The sequence below is a fragment of the Oncorhynchus mykiss genome, chromosome 24 (genome assembly GCF_013265735.2).
Source record: "Oncorhynchus mykiss isolate Arlee chromosome 24, USDA_OmykA_1.1, whole genome shotgun sequence".
NCBI lineage: Eukaryota > Metazoa > Chordata > Actinopteri > Salmoniformes > Salmonidae > Oncorhynchus > Oncorhynchus mykiss.
In genome coordinates this window covers 18,449,451-18,465,291 of record NC_048588.1, presented here as the reverse complement: position 1 = coordinate 18,465,291, position 15,841 = coordinate 18,449,451, and the positions used below count along the sequence as shown (strand labels likewise).

The 15,841-nt window shown below is 40.9% G+C and overlaps 2 protein-coding genes across 2 annotated transcripts; both read left to right on the top strand.

The window, feature by feature from the left end:
• Positions 1-49: 49 nt before the first annotated feature.
• Positions 50-11,301, top strand: LOC110503926 (ribosomal protein S6 kinase-related protein). Its single transcript, XM_021582578.2, has 13 exons — positions 50-294; positions 1,599-1,877; positions 2,157-2,240; positions 2,368-2,436; positions 2,749-2,818; positions 3,446-3,553; positions 3,663-3,703; positions 3,825-3,852; positions 4,386-4,475; positions 4,565-4,653; positions 4,812-4,922; positions 5,028-5,075; positions 11,293-11,301. Exons 1-13 carry the CDS (start codon positions 268-270, stop codon positions 11,299-11,301), a joined length of 1,053 nt encoding a protein of 350 aa, XP_021438253.2. The 5' UTR covers positions 50-267.
• Positions 9,694-14,618, top strand: LOC110503925 (fructose-bisphosphate aldolase C-A). The gene is made up of 9 exons (XM_021582577.2): positions 9,694-9,807; positions 11,293-11,429; positions 11,648-11,859; positions 12,280-12,334; positions 12,473-12,633; positions 12,761-12,844; positions 12,941-13,115; positions 13,309-13,508; positions 13,774-14,618. The coding sequence occupies exons 2-9, from the start codon at positions 11,318-11,320 to the stop codon at positions 13,858-13,860; spliced, it is 1,086 nt and encodes a 361-aa protein (XP_021438252.2). The 5' UTR covers positions 9,694-9,807; positions 11,293-11,317; the 3' UTR covers positions 13,861-14,618.
• The last annotated feature ends 1,223 nt before the right edge of the window (positions 14,619-15,841 follow it).

Genomic DNA, 15,841 nt, shown 5'->3' with positions numbered 1-15,841 from the left:
CCGTTATCCTAGTGGAATGTGAGTGGCTGATTTGATCATTCATCTGACAGGGTGAACTGGAGCGGAATTTCGCCTTCTGTAGAATACCATCGAATGTGAGGTTATCATTCGTTTCTCGAGATGGTCAGACCCACCCTGCGCGCTGTTCAGTCATGGCGGGTCAGGAATGTGCGCTCCATGTTTTACAAGGCATTGTAAGACCGTGTTAAAACTAACCAATTGGGAAAATAATGATGTGGGTTTGATCGAGGTTTACCAAGCAATGTGATGGGCAGCAACTCAAGTAAACACAAGGTAAGAGATCTTCAGACGTAGTCTACACCTATCTATGACGTTATCAGGTTTGATCACATGTTTATTCAGACTGATTTAGCCTACAAATCTACGGTCTGTTCCACATAAGTGATGCATTTATACCTTTTGTATAGTAGGCTAGCCGCTAGCTCACGACAATATTGGCGTTTAGAAACACGTGAGTTCAGCGAATATAAACCGGTGATGAGCACCTTACTTTGAACAGTTTTTTTATGAATATGCATTGGAATATTAATATGTTTACCGAAATGTATATGTAAACTGAACAATGATTTTAAGTAAATGTTTTACAATGACATTTCACGTGGAGCTGGCCAATATGAGTGCACTGAACTGTTTTTAATGCAAAGCGCCTAAGGGTCATTGGGGAGTTATATTAAAAGGGACGGGGGAGTGGCTCACTGTGGCTGCTGGGAAATTCTCTTGTTGTGCCTGGAGTAGAATGGACTCTGAGATAATCTACATGAAAATAGAATTAATGAGAAATACAGGATCGATCCCCCCACGGGACGGTTAAGCTAATGTGGCATGAGGTTGTAAGTAACATGAACATTTCCCAGGACATAGACATATCTGATAGGGGCAGAAAGCTTACATTGTTGTTAGTCTAGCTGCAATGTCCAATTTACAGTAGCTATTACATGGAAAGAATACCATGCAATTGTTTGAGTGCACAATTATGAACTGAAAATGTATTAATAAACCAATTAGGCACATTTGGGCAGTCTAGATACATTTTGAACCGATATGCAATTGTTCATTGGATCAGTCTAAAACTTTTCACATACTGGTGGCTGCACTGGAATAAGACATGTCCTTTCTCTTGCATTTCAAAGATGATGGTACAAAAAAAACAACATGTTTTTTCATTGTATTTTCTTTTACCCGATCGAATGTGTTATACGCCTACATAAATTTCACATTTCCACAAACTTCAAAGTGTTTCCTTTCAAATGGTATCCAGAACATGCATATCCTTGCTTCAGGTCCTGAGCTACAGGCAGTTAGATTTGGGTATGTCATTTTAGGCAAAAAATAAATAAAAAGGGGCTGATCTTTAAGAGGTTTTTAATGAATGTCTTCAACAATCGTTTGTTTATGTTGGCACATGTTCATGTGAAATCTCTATCCAATGCTCATTTAGTCCTGCATGATTCTAGTGTGGCATATGCCAGTAAGTAACATCAACAGATGTTTGACATTTAGCTATAGTTACTTGCTACTCACAGCACAACTTGTAATTAGAACCATCACTAATTAGAAAGCCGCTGTCCTCAATGTAGAAACAGGTGCCAAGCCAGGAGAGACGACGCAATCAAGGCTGGCATGGCCTTCTCTCCAATATTGGAATATCCTTTACTGATGGACTTCGCCACCTTGGCCCACCAGTTCTGGCCACACAGGGCATGGTGCTCGGCAGCGGAGCCCCAATCCCTGAGGACCTCCTCCCCCCAGGACACAGCCCTCAGAAGCCTGGCATGGAGTCGACTCTCCCTGGCTTCATCTCTGTCTTTCTACCTGAGTTCCCACACCGTACATTTACTGGGCAAGACGATTTCCAGGTAGTCCTCCTTAACTTCATTTGGATTGAACACCTGGACCACACATGATTTCAATCTTTGATGAAAATGTTGTCTCTTCAGCAGATGTAATGAAATAATTCATTGATAGGCAAACAACTGATAAATCAGTAACTTATTACTTCTTGGCTGGACGCTGACTAAGTTATTCTATATGGGGGGGAAATAAATTATATGATGGTCTATCTGGTGTGAAACCTACCTTGAATGATATTTAATAATATTGCAACATTTTAATCTCACTCTCTCCATGACATTTAGATCCTGGGCTTCATAGCCAAAGGCTCCTTTGGTCCTATCTTGAAAGTAAAGGACAGGTTGAAGGAGAAGACTTATGCAGTTAAGGTGAATCTCCTCAGCCTCCTGTCACATCACATTTTACCAGCACTATATTTCATGTGACATCTACACACATCTAGTGTATTCTATTCCTACCCTGCATTTCATTTTATTGTATTGTGTTGCTCTACAGGTTTTACCCAAGTCTGAGATACTGAAGCATGGGGTCCTGGAACAGTCAAAGGAGGAGGTCATCATTCAGGTAGGTCACACAGCAGGATGACCTGTAAGGCTGCTATCCTAGCTTAGCTCCTGACTTAGTTTAGGGATAACATGCTGGAAACAATGACTCACTGAGCTCTAACAATGACTATGACGATTATCCCTATGAGCTTCTATGCAACAACAAACATGGTCCCATGGAGCTTTTGCTGAACAAAAATAAAATAAAAACATTTGCCATCGTTGAAAATACCTGGTTACATTCAGATCCCTCCTAAATCACATTTAGTTATACTGAGTGTCTTTGCTGACATCCACACTGTTGCTGTGTGTGTTGCCTGTTGCGTTGCAGCGGCAGCTCAGCCACCCATTCCTCCACAATCTGCAGGACTGCTGGCAGACCCAGCGCCACCTCTTCATTAGTGAGTGACTAATGTGATATAGCTAGATCCCTATTTATCCGCTCCTCTCTTAACCTCCCTGTGTCTCACATAGGAGCTTCCCACTGGGTACGTCAGTTCAACGTTGATTCAACCAGTGTGTGCCCAATGGGTTGTCTCGCTCTCCCTAGCAGGAGTGTTAACTATGGCATTATCTGGCCTTTCTGCTATTTACTGTTGTCTCCTCAGTCTGAGCCCCATGACTCGTCTGAAGAATTATACTGCCATCTACTGAGATTTTAGTGTGTATCATACAGTCCTGTGGCCTCTGAACCGAATTTCCCTTCCTTTAGATTTTTTAATAGCACCCTCATTAGTGGATAAAGGCATGTTTGAGTTCATTTGTGTCTCTCACTGACACTTAGCTCCTTCCCCAACATCAGCCCTTTCCCTTCCTATGCTTCCCCCAGCCTTAAAAAACTTGCAACTCTGTGACTTCCGACAAATTAATGTTCTCCTATTGCTTCTCTCCTCCACTGCTCCTTCCTTTTCAAGTGCTTGTGTTTCAGCAGGGGTCATCTACTCCCAGCCCTGGATCAGTGTACTGTACATAGCCTTGTTATGTACTAAGATGGATCATTGTGTGTGACTGTGTCTGTCTTCCTACAGTGTGTGAGTACTGCAGTACTGGAGACCTGTACACCTACTGGATACTGAAGGGCCAGTTTGGGGATGATGAGGCTCGGGTGTTCGCTGCAGAGCTAGGCTGTGCTTTGGGTGAGTGTCCCTCAAGTGTGTATACACTTGTATATTCTCCAAAAATGTGTATGAGATCATTGTTTAAGTTTCACCTTTACTTATTATAATGGGTGTGTCTGATCGGTAGGTTTCCTTCACGACTTTGGGATCATGCATAGGGATGTGAAGGTATGAACGTTTGTTTTGATCATGAACATTATTCTTTGTACATAAATCTTGCAACTAAATGACTCATATTTATAACTTCACTGGAAAGTTTATAATCATCTGATTATTCTGGATTGTTTAGATGGAGAATGTCCTTCTGTCTGACCAAGGTAATGCTGGCTTAAAAAATATATTCATATATAAACCATTTAGTAGACACTTTTATCCAAAGCAGTTTACAGAACAGTCATGCATGTGTAGCACATGGGGATGTGTGAAACGTACTCCTCAGCCTTAAGTGTCCTGCTTGCGCCGTCTCATTAGCTAGCTTTTGAGGTGGCGCTATCAGCTAAGCCGCTTGAGGGAGGACGGTCACGTGTATTTTGCGAGGCAGAGATCCCGAGTTCGCAACCAGGCCGATTCGGGAGGAAGTTGTACTCGCTAAGCAAACAGCGTGACGTTCTTTACACATGCATACATTTGACGTATGGTGTAGTTTACTTTCTACTGCAAAAAATATAAGACAACACTAGAGGGCCTTATAATACAGTGGACACTTCAGTGTTGTTGTTGTTGGGAATATGCTCCAAGATATCATTTTTATGTTGAAAGCAGTTTAAGCTTCATATTAGTCAGGTAGAATAACCGGAATTGGATTTGTAAAGTACTGTATGTAAAATACTGCTGTATCTGTTTGATGCAGGTCACCTGCGTTTAGCTGACTTTGGACTTTCTCGCCGTCTTGAGCGGGGCGCAAGAGCATTTACAATTTGTGGGACAATCCAATACATGGGTGAGATTCATGGGATCAGGCAAAGTTAATGGTCACTACACATGAGTCACCTATTATAATCTCACTGGGATGGTCCTCTGTCCAAACAGCTCCTGAAGTCCTGAGTGGGGGTCCCTACAGCCATGCTGCTGATTGGTGGTCTCTCGGCATTCTGTTGTTCTCAATGGTGACTGGAAAGGTGTGGTCACCACCACAGTTCATCTTAATTCAATTAATATGTGATGATGTAATAGCTGTTAGAAAGGTTGTTTTTCTTCTTCTTTTAAGCTGTCCTGTCATGCAAATCTAAATGCTAGTCTAGAGATGTTGTTGGTGCTAATTCTGTCATCTCCATAGTTCCCTGTACCTCCAGAGCCAGACCACTGCAACATGCTGAGAAAGGTCAGAGACTGCCCATACTCCATACCCAAGACCTTCAGGCCTGCACTAGCCCTTCTGCTCACAGAGGTCAGAAGTCATCTGTAGTAGGATTGTCTCAGAGTATCAACAAAATACCATCACAACAAATTCTCAATGCTTTTCTCTCTTTCTCCATCCTGTTTGTGACTCCAGCTCCTATGCAAGAACCCAGCCCATCGCCTGCTGTACAGCTATTTTCAGGTCTCTCCAGAGATGTTCGATCTGGCTCGGGCTCTGGCTGGGCCACTCATGGACATTCAGAGACTTATCCCGACGCTGCTCTTGCATTATCTTGGCTGTGTGCCTAGGGTTGTTGTCCTGTTGAAAGGTGAACCTTCGCCCCAGTCTGAGGTCCTGAGCACTCTGGAACTTGTTTTAATCAAGTGTATCTCTGTACTTTGCTCCGTTCATCTTTCCCTCCTGACTAGTCTCCCAGTCCCTGCCGCTGATAAACATAAGCAGCAGACTTTGAAAATCTATATTTGTGTCATTCTCAAAACTTTTGACCACGACTGTGTTTTCTTTATTTACTTTACCTATTTGGCTCCCTCTTTTCCTCTGTATACCTCTTTGCATACCCATTTAATGGGGTGATAAATATAGATGAGCTTTAATACACTGAAAACCACCATTTACCAAAAAGGGTTTATAACAATTATATTTCCCATTGAGATTAACAGTACTGAAACTCAAAGCCTCTCAAGGCACTGCCTGTAACAGCACACTATTTTAAAATGTGGATCAACCACCTGCATGTTTGACCTTTTACCTTTGTCATTAAATTTATATAAAAATATCTATATTTTCCTGAAAATCCTTTCACATATATTTTTTTAACAATGTTTTTTTCTGTGTAATTTGATGTTTGATTGCCTAGGCCATCAATTATTTGATTGACTGTTGTGTGACTGATCACAATGCCTTTGACTGTTCACAAAGTCTTGCTGTATACCCATTTCTCATTAGATTTCACAAATTTTTTACGTGTTTTACCCAACCACAGTAACAGCTGAATAATGAAAGCCCCTATAAACTCACGATGGAGTTGTCTCCTGTCATGATATACAGTGCCTTGTGAAAGTATTCGGCCCCCTTGAACTTTGGGACCTTTTGCCACATTTCAGGCTTCAAACATAAAGATATAAAACTGTATTTTTTTGTGAAGAATCAACAACAAGTGGGACACAATCATGAAGTGGAACGACATTTATTGGATATTTCAAACTTTTTTAACAAATCAAAAACTGAAAAATTGGGCGTGCAAAATTATTCAGCCCCTTTACTTTCAGTGCAGCAAACTCTCTCCAGACGTTCAGTGAGGATCTCTGAATGATCCAATGTTGACCTAAATGACTAATGATGATAAATGCAATCCACCTGTGTGTAATCAAGTCTCCGTATAAATGCACCTGCACTGTGATAGTCTCAGAGGTCCGTTAAAAGCGCAGAGAGCATCATGAAGAACAAGGAACACACCAGGCAGGTCCGAGATACTGTTGTGAAGAAGTTTAAAGCCGGATTTAGATACAAAAAGATTTCCCAAGCTTTAAACATCCAAGGAGCACTGTGCAAGCGATAATATTGAAATGGAAGGAGTATCAGACCACTGCAAATCTACCAAGACCTGGCCGTCCCTCTAAACTTTCAGCTCATACAAGGAGAAGACTGATCAGAGATGCAGCCAAGAGGCCCATGATCACTCTGGATGAACTGCAGAGATCTACAGCTGAGGTGGGAGACTCTGTCCATAGGACAACAATCAGTCGTATATTGCACAAATCTGGCCTTTATGGAAGAGTGGCAAGAAGAAAGCCATTTCTTAAAGATATCCATAAAAAGTGTTGTTTAAAGTTTGCCACAAGCCACCTGGGAGACACACCAAACATGTGGAAGAAGGTGCTCTGGTCAGATGAAACCAAAATTGAACTTTTTGGCAACAATGCAAAACGTTATGTTTGGCGTAAAAGCAACACAGCTGAACACACCATCCCCACTGTCAAACATGGTGGTGGCAGCATCATGGTTTTCAGCAGGGACAGCGAAGATGGTTCAAATTGATGGGAAGATGGATGGAGCCAAATACAGGACCATTCTGGAAGAAAACCTGATGGAGTCTGCAAAAGACCTGAGACTGGGACGGAGATTTGTCTTCCAACAAGACAATGATCCAAAACATAAAGCAAAATCTACAATGGAATGGTTCAAAAATAAACATATCCAGGTGTTAGAATGGCCAAGTCAAAGTCCAGACCTGAATCCAATCGAGAATCTGTGGAAAGAACTGAAAACTGCTGTTCACAAATGCTCTCCATCCAACCTCACTGAGCTCGAGCTGTTTTGCAAGGAGGAATGGGAAAAAATGTCAGTCTCTCGATGTGCAAAACTGATAGAGACATACCCCAAGCGACTTACAGCTGTAATCGCAGCAAAAGGTGGCGCTACAAAGTATTAACTTAAGGGGGCTGAATAATTTTGCACGCCCAATTTTTCAGTTTTTGATTTGTTAACAAAAGTTTGAAATATCCAATAAGTGTCGTTCCACTTCATGATTGTGTCCCACTTGTTGTTGATTCTTCACAAAAAAATACAGTTTTATATCTTTGTTTGAAGCCTGAAATGTGGCAAAAGGTGGCAAAGTTCAAGGGGGCCGAATACTTTCGCAAGGCACTGTACTAGGAGAAATATCAAAGAAAACATGTATGTTTAAGCATAGCCTCTTCTTTGGAGCCACTTGAAGTTCCACAGGTTTTTTAGGTTAGATGATGTTAGCTGTTCCAGGTATAAAGCCTGAGTCACTTCAGACACCTGATCATCAGTCATGACAGCAGAGAACATACACATGTTTGAGCCAGTACAATACAAGAGGAGGCTTTCAGTTTATTGTTACCAAACAGAAAAGTATACATCTTACAGAGTATCATTCATTGGGTATTTCAAATGGTTTTTCCTCTGAAATCTGTGTGGTTCATTGAGCTTGCAATGTCACAGTCATGGGTTCGATTCCTGCTGGGGCCCAGGCCACTCATATGAAAATGTATGGATGATACACTACTGTAAGTCCTTTAGGATAAAAGCATCTGCTAAATGGCAAATTTTATATATTATGTTAAGACATACTGTACAGTATTTGTATTGCACTACACCTGGATACACAACGGCAACTTTTTTCCAAGACCTTGGCGTGACGGTGACCTATTTGGTAAAACTCTGAGAACACAGAGACATCCTTAAGGGAGCAACCTAATAAGATGTAAAAATTGAAGACCAGATAAAGCATCGTCATTAAATGTTTTAATTAGGTTCGAACAGAAAAAAATAGCTACTGCCCCAATGGAGACGGCTAAATATAATCTAAGCACAAGTCCCAGTCATCTTCCTAAAATGTCTCCTGAATAGGAAGGTGTAGTGGGCTCCTCTCTCTGTGGTCTGACAATGAATTCCCCTTCAGGCCCTTGTCTTAAACAGGTCTGGTACAGTATGTCTGTGGTGTTAGTCCAGTGACCCACATCTTTACATTGGTAGACACCTCTAGCACACTGACACAATTATGGAGGGAGGGATGGAGAAGTCCCATAAAATAACACCAGAACAAGTGAGATATCCTAGAAAAGTGGGAACACGTATTTTTTCATTTCTATACAGAAAATGGGAGATATTCAACTTGCCAAATAAAGGATCAAATTCAAACACTTGAAGAGACTTTATATAATGCCTGCATGATTGAATTAAGTATTTACTGTCAAATGCATGTCATTCTTTATAGAATTACATATGCATTTTATCCAACCACTTCAAGTGGAAATGTATCAACTGAAAATGCCACCATAAAGACAATGTAGCCTATCACTGTTGATCTTCATGTGATGGACCTGATTATTGACCTATGTAAACTACTCAAACATTGTTTGTTGTTATATCTTGTTCACATAAAAAAAAAATATTTCTGACCCCATTTCTCTCTTATCTATGTCACAGTTCTATATTTCATCATTTCCATCAACTGGAAACCTGGAAACACTATTTCTGAACCTACTAATACACATTATTTACTACTAATGCATAATGCAGATATGCATAGGAGTGTTTGAATTGCTCTGAGACTGAGCTTTTCTTCTGGGTCTTAGGAGAGGTCTGAATTGCCAAGAGATTCAGAAATGTGCCTATGGCATAGTTCAACCTAATTATATAAGTCTATGACTTCAACTAATTAGAGGAAAATAGTGAGCAAATTGGTTTAACACTTAAATGAGGTTGCGCTGAAGGGTTCAGAGTTATTATAGCTTTTTAAAAAAGCGTTATTGGGCCAACATACTGCAATGAACCTGGGTGTACACAAATGGGGCTGTTTTAAGTAGCCAGGCTTCTTGAAATCTAACTTCTATGTAAAAACTATGTAGAGAAACACAAAACTGTTGTTTGGAATGATTAATTAGCTTTGTTTCATCCACTGAACTATTGATTGAACTGCCATTGGGACAACTGCCATTGGGACAACTGTACCTGCAAAACAAGTGTATCATTATTATTGTAAAGACTTGGAATGATGGATTAGTTTATGTTGAATGCAGAGTTTATGTTGAATGCAGAAGAGGCTGATAGGAGGAGCTACAGGAGGATGGGAATCAATGTAATGGTATCAAACACATCACAATAACTTGTTTGACTCCGTTCCATCGATGCCATATCCAGCCATTACAATAAGCCTGTTCTCCTATAGCTCCTCCCAACAGCCTCCTCTTGTTGAATGTATTCATCCATATTTATTTATTATACATCAACAAGCCCCACCCTGTCATTAAGCCCCGCCCTAGAGGTGTTGGTTTTGGAGGTCACAGAGCTGAGTGGGATACAAGGGAGCAGCAGTCTGTCAGACAGCACAGTGGCTATCACTTCTGCAGTGAAAAAAGTGAATTCTGAATTAGCATCCTGTCAGGTAAGGTTCTTAAGTTTTTTTTTTACATTCACTTTTCATTTCAGCAAGCTTTACATGATAGAGAATATGATATTGCGCTACTATGAATGTTCAACTTTTGGATGAGTGGCACACAGAGATGCGGATGATGCTATTAAAGTAATGTTTTTTTATGTTTTATTTGGAAAACTAAAGATATTATAATGGATTGTTATTGTCTTCCAATTTACTAAACCAAATTAAAAGACTGGGTTGGAGCGACATGATGATAAGTCAATGCATGGTAGATGTACTTTTTTTTTACTGGCTATTGTTCTATTTTTCCTTGATTATTGTAGACAGTGGAGTGCGAAAGCTGAGGGTCTGTGTTGACATGGTGATTTGCCATACCCACTATCAAGGGATGTGATATGAATGCATGAATCAACAAGTGCATTGTGCTACCCCACAGATCACTGTAGTCAGCGCTGCTACATCAGCAATTGGGAAGCGTGATTAGGGGCCTTCTGCTCTCAATAAATAGTACTCATACAGTAGAAATGTATCGTCTCTATGTGAACTTTATGTATCACTACCTCCTAAGTTTTTTTTTTTTTCACTTGCCAATTTGATGTTGCTACTACAGCTACACAGAACCAGGGTAATATTTCTGAAAAACTCTCTGGTTTGGACTGACAGAATTCCCTCACCTTTCTTGTGCCTCCTGGGCTATTTGTTTGGTGGGCTGCATAGTCAGCACAAAGGTCCACACATCCCTAATCCCAGCTGACAATGTGCCAATAAGGACAGTCACTCAGCCAAAATCACTGGGATTTCAGAGGATGGGAGCAGTGGTGAAAAAAGTACCCAATTCTCAAACTCCAGTAAAAGTAAAGAATACAATAGAAAAAGACTCAAGTAAAAGTGAAAGGCACCCAGTAAAATATTACTTGAGTAAAAGTATAAAAGTATTTGGTTTTAAATATACTTAAGTATGAAAACGAAATATAATTGCTAAATTATACTTAAGTATCAAAAGTAAAAGTATAATTACTTCAAATTCCCCATATTAAGCAAAGCAGACGGCACCCTTCTCTTGTTTTTAACATTTACGGATAGCCAGGGTCACACTCCAACATAATTTACAAACGATAAATTTTTGTTTAGTGAGTCTGCCAGATCAGATGCAGTAGGGATGACCACGTGTTCTCTTGATAAGTACATGTAATTAGACCATTTTACTGTCCTGCTAAACATTCAAAATGTAACAAGTACTTTTGGGTGTGAGGGAAAATGTATGGAGTAAAAGTTGTCAAAATTATAAATAGTAAAGTACAGAAACTCCCAAAAACTACTTAAGTAGTACTTTAAAGTATTTTCACTTAAGTACTTTACTCCATTTGATGGGAGAGATATGCCCCTACTGTTGATCTATGTCTCTAGCTAAATATTTCCCTGAGTGAATTTTGATCAATTTAGACCAGCAAAGATGTGCAAGATCTGATATCTAATGATATCCCTATGCAGGTTGTGTGATCGACCATCTCTCAGGATGACGCACCAGTTCCCAGCCCTCTCCAGTGGTCAGAAGAGGGAGCTCCAGGAGATTGCCCTTCGTATCGTCACTCCAGGGAAGGGCATCCTGGCTGCTGATGAGTCTGTGGGTCAGTAAGGAGCTCTGCATCTTCTCTATGCATTGGAAAACCATCATAATGAAAATTATTATACAAATTATTATTAGACAAATCTTAATTTCCAGTGGTGCTTGACAGAACCTTCTACAAAGCAGTGGTACAGGATGGTGTCCAATAGATTATTCCGTTTTTATAATTGTAGGTTTACCAGACTGTGAACATGCTTTTTCTAATGTTCCTGGAAACAGGCAGCATGGGGAAGCGCCTTAACCAGATAGGGGTTGAGAACACTGAGGAGAACCGCCGGCAGTACCGCCAGATCCTCTTCAGTGCTGACGACCGCATCAACAGCTGCATCGGAGGAGTCATTTTCTTCCACGAAACGCTGTACCAACACGCTGACGACGGCACGCCCTTCGTCAAGATGATCAAGGACAGGGGCATCACTGTGGGCATCAAGGTAATGTATGAGCACAGGGTTCAAAAGGGCCAATGGTGATATCTGAAGTATGTTTTATGTCTCTGGTCTCTAGCTTGGGCAAGAATACGTCTTGACCCTACTTCTACTGTATATAACATTAGTGAGGGAAGGAATGAATGAGAATGTGGAGCATAAGGCTACTTGATATGCTCCAATGGACAGTCCCAAGAAGGGAGCAAGTTTCAACATTATGGAGACCAAAGGGTAGTACAGATACACTCTGATCAGGAGTTCTACCCCTGATGGATGGCAGTGCTATGGATAGAATAGCTGCTATTAATATCAACACCATCTGGATGAAAATGAGCTGGCTTTAAGACAAAGAGAAGATCAGTGTGAAGGGGAGGATTGACCATTGTCATTTGTATTTTATTATCTGCTCTACCTCATTTTCTTCAGGTTGACAAGGGTGTTGTCCCCTTGGCAGGAACCAATGGAGAATCTACCACTCAGGGTAGGGCCGAGACCCCTCGGGTTCCACTCAATCTGATCATCAAAACTATCTGAATTTGACAATTACAAAATGTAGTCTGCCACTCACTGGTGAATCCCAATCCTTTACAGCCTTATTCATCTCTTTCTCATCCTGTAGGACTGGATGGGCTCTCAGAACGCTGTGCTCAGTATAAGAAGGACGGGGCAAACTTTGCTAAGTGGCGCTGTGTGTTCAAGATCAGTGAGGCCACCCCCTCTAAACTGTCCATTGAAGAGAATGCAAATGTTCTGGCTCGATATTCAAGCATTTGCCAGCAGGTAAGAACTCCGCTAACGCAGTGTAAAGGCACAATGTCAGGTATGAGAAAATATTATAATTGCAGTACGTAACATCAGCATCACCTTCTAATCATGATGCTAATTATGTCCCTTTTCTGTCACCCAGCATGGGATTGTGCCTATTGTGGAGCCAGAGATTTTGCCTGATGGAGATCATGATCTGAGGCGTTGTCAGTATGTCACAGAGAAGGTGGGACCGTACCCCAACTTGTAACCTGTTAGTGTGTAATATGTATTTCTAACATTGCCAGTTTATCATGTTCCATGTGTTCCCCATGTTGTGCAGGTCCTAGCTGCATTGTACAAGGCCATGTCTGACCATCATGTGTACCTGGAGGGCACTCTGCTCAAGCCCAATATGGCCACTCCTGGCCACAGCTGCCCCACAAAATACAGCGCAGAGGAGGTCGCCATGGCAACAGTCACTGCCTTGCGCCGCACCGTCCCTCCTGCTGTCACGGGTAGGGTCATAGGCCATTGGCCTCTCAGAGAAGTTCAGAAAGAGGGTATATACAGTACTAGTTTCAGATTCAGTCACTATACCAGTGATTTGGCATATTGAACATAGGTTAATTTATTGGCAGTTTGTAAAGCACTTATGGTGCTGATAGAAATCCATTGACTGTTCACTCTATTTGTTTTCTGTGTGTGCAGGAGTGACGTTCCTCTCTGGGGGTCAGAGTGAAGAGGAGGCCTCTGTCCACCTGAATGCCATCAACAACTGCTCCCTGGTGAAGCCCTGGACCCTCACCTTCTCGTACGGCCGAGCCCTGCAGGTGTCCGCACTCAAAACCTGGCGGGGACATAAAGAGAATGAGAGTGCTGCAACTGAGCAGTTTATCAAGCGAGCAGAGGCATGTACATCACTTTGTGTTCAGACTCTTAATCAACCTGGCATTCGTCTTTTAGCACGAAAGCATTGTTGAGGAACATATTTCTTCTTAATATTGTTTTTAATAAAACTGGACAATGCTATTAAGAACATTTCACAATTTCTCAAATGTGGAACGGTCATTTGAGGAAGTGATCTATGTTTTCAGTTGACATTAAGTGAGTTTGCTCCTAACAGTGTTTGTGTGTTTGCCCCTCATACCCCCACCCCCTTTCTCTTACTATCAGGTGAATGGCTTGGCCTGTCAGGGGAAGTACACTGGTGGCGGGGACAGTGAATCCGACCAGATCTATGTGGCCAATCATGCATACTAATGAGTCAGTGATTTCAGCTTTGGCCAACCAATAGCATAGTCCGCTGTCACTGCCATACCAATTGGCCAATCGCAGGCATATCTATCTATCTACAATCTGTATTCTAGGAGTTATATTATAGTTATTTGAATGTACACACTGGTAATTCAAAAAATGTTGCACATTGGTGGACACACTAGATATAAGGGTCTAATGAAATTAGTCATTGAAGGATGGCCTTTGATTAGACACTTTCAACAATATTACTGTAACCTTTGAGATGACAACATGTTCTTGTGGTAGTAGGAAAATGAAACTTAATTGATGTTTGGTTGTTTCATTACATATTTCGATGAGATTCAGAATGATCTTTTGCCATGTAAAGCCACCTTCCAAACTGCTGCGTACTCGGATAAGCGTCAGATAGGGTGTGTGGTGTAGGCCTATTGTGTGTGATGAGAATGGAGAACTCCAGGTTTTTTTAAGAAACCATACTGCCATTCCACATTCAGGCTGTGTATTAGAGATGTGTGTCTAAACAAAATAGCTGTGTGAAGACACTAGTTTGTAGAAATGGGGTGTTCTTTCATAGTGGCACAGAGTTCCAAAGACTTCTCGTTTTGGATGAACTCATGGACATCTGGACTTACAGTAAATACTGTTAGGTGTAAAATGTTATTTTTGTGATTTAGCTAAGTATTGTTCTCTATGCAAGTGATGTATCAAATACTGTCGTGCAAAAGTAAATCATAATGACAATAAATTAAGTTCAGTTGAAACAATCTGAGAATTCTGGTTTTATTTCTCATTAATTAATCTTGGTTACACTATGATTAAAATATCCCGTAATTTGGTCAGATGCTCATGCTCCATAGTCTGTCCAGGAGAGATTTGGCCTAGTCATCATTTTTTGATTTGTTGTAACTGCACCGAAGAGTAGGCCTACCTACACATTGCACTATTTTTAGATTATTTTCTACCGTAGGGTTACACTCTGAGAATGTTATCCAGTTCTTGACTTTAACAGAATACCTACACTACCATTCAAAAGTTTGGGTTCACTTAGAAATGTCCTTGTTTTTTAAAGAAAAGCTAATTTTTTGTCCATTAAAATAACATAAAATTGTTCAGAAATACAGTGTAGACATTGTTAATGGGGCGGCAGCGTAGCCTAGTGGTTAGAGTGTTGGACTAGTAACCGAAAGGTTGCAAGTTCAAATCCCCGAGCTGACAAGGTACAAATCTGTCGTTCTGCCCCTGAACAGGCAGTTAACCCACTGTTCCTAGGCCGTCATTGAAAATAAGAATTTGTTCTTAACTGACTTGCCTAGTAAAATAAAGGTAAAAAATAAAAATAAAATCTTGTAAATGACTATTGTAGCTGAAAACGGCTGACTTTTAATGGAATATCTACGTAGGCGTACAGAAGCCCATTATCAGCAACCATCACTCCTGTGTTCCAATGGCACGTTGTGTTAGCTAATGCAAGTTTATCATTTTAAAAGGCTAATTGATCATTAGAGAACCCTTTTGCTATTATGTTAGCACACCTGAAAACTGTTGTACTGATTGAAGAAGCAATAAAACTGGCCAACTGGCCATAGACTAGTTGAGTATCTGGAGCATCAGCATTTGTGGGTTCGATTACAGGCTCAAAATGGGCAGAAACAAAGCACTTTCTTCTAAAACTCGTCAGTCTATTCTTGTTCTGAGAAATTAAGGCTATTCAATACTAGAAATTGCCAACAAACTGAAGATCTCGTACAACGCTGTGTACTACTCCCTTCACAAAACAGCGCAAACTGTCTCTAACCAGAATAGATAGAGTGGGAGGCCCCGGTGCACAACTGAGCACGAGGAAAAGTACATTAGAGTGTCTAGTTTGAGAAACAGACCCCTCACAAGTCCTCAACCTACAGCTTCATATTTCTCGCATGGAATAGCCTTCATTTCTCAGAACAAGAATAGACTGACAACTTTCAAAAGAAAGTGCTTTGTTTCT

Coding starts and splice junctions, on each gene's coding strand:
- LOC110503925 (XM_021582577.2), top strand. CDS start 11,318: ATGACGCACCAGTTCCCAGCCCTCTCCAGTGGTCAGAAGAGGGAGCTC. Junction 12,845..12,940: donor GTCAGTATGTCACAGAGAAG/GTGGGACCGTAC, acceptor CATGTTGTGCAG/GTCCTAGCTGCATTGTACAA. Junction 13,509..13,773: donor AGTTTATCAAGCGAGCAGAG/GCATGTACATCA, acceptor TCTTACTATCAG/GTGAATGGCTTGGCCTGTCA.
- LOC110503926 (XM_021582578.2), top strand. CDS start 268: ATGGGCAGCAACTCAAGTAAACACAAG. Junction 3,554..3,662: donor AGAGCTAGGCTGTGCTTTGG/GTGAGTGTCCCT, acceptor TCTGATCGGTAG/GTTTCCTTCACGACTTTGGG. Junction 4,654..4,811: donor TCTCAATGGTGACTGGAAAG/GTGTGGTCACCA, acceptor TCATCTCCATAG/TTCCCTGTACCTCCAGAGCC.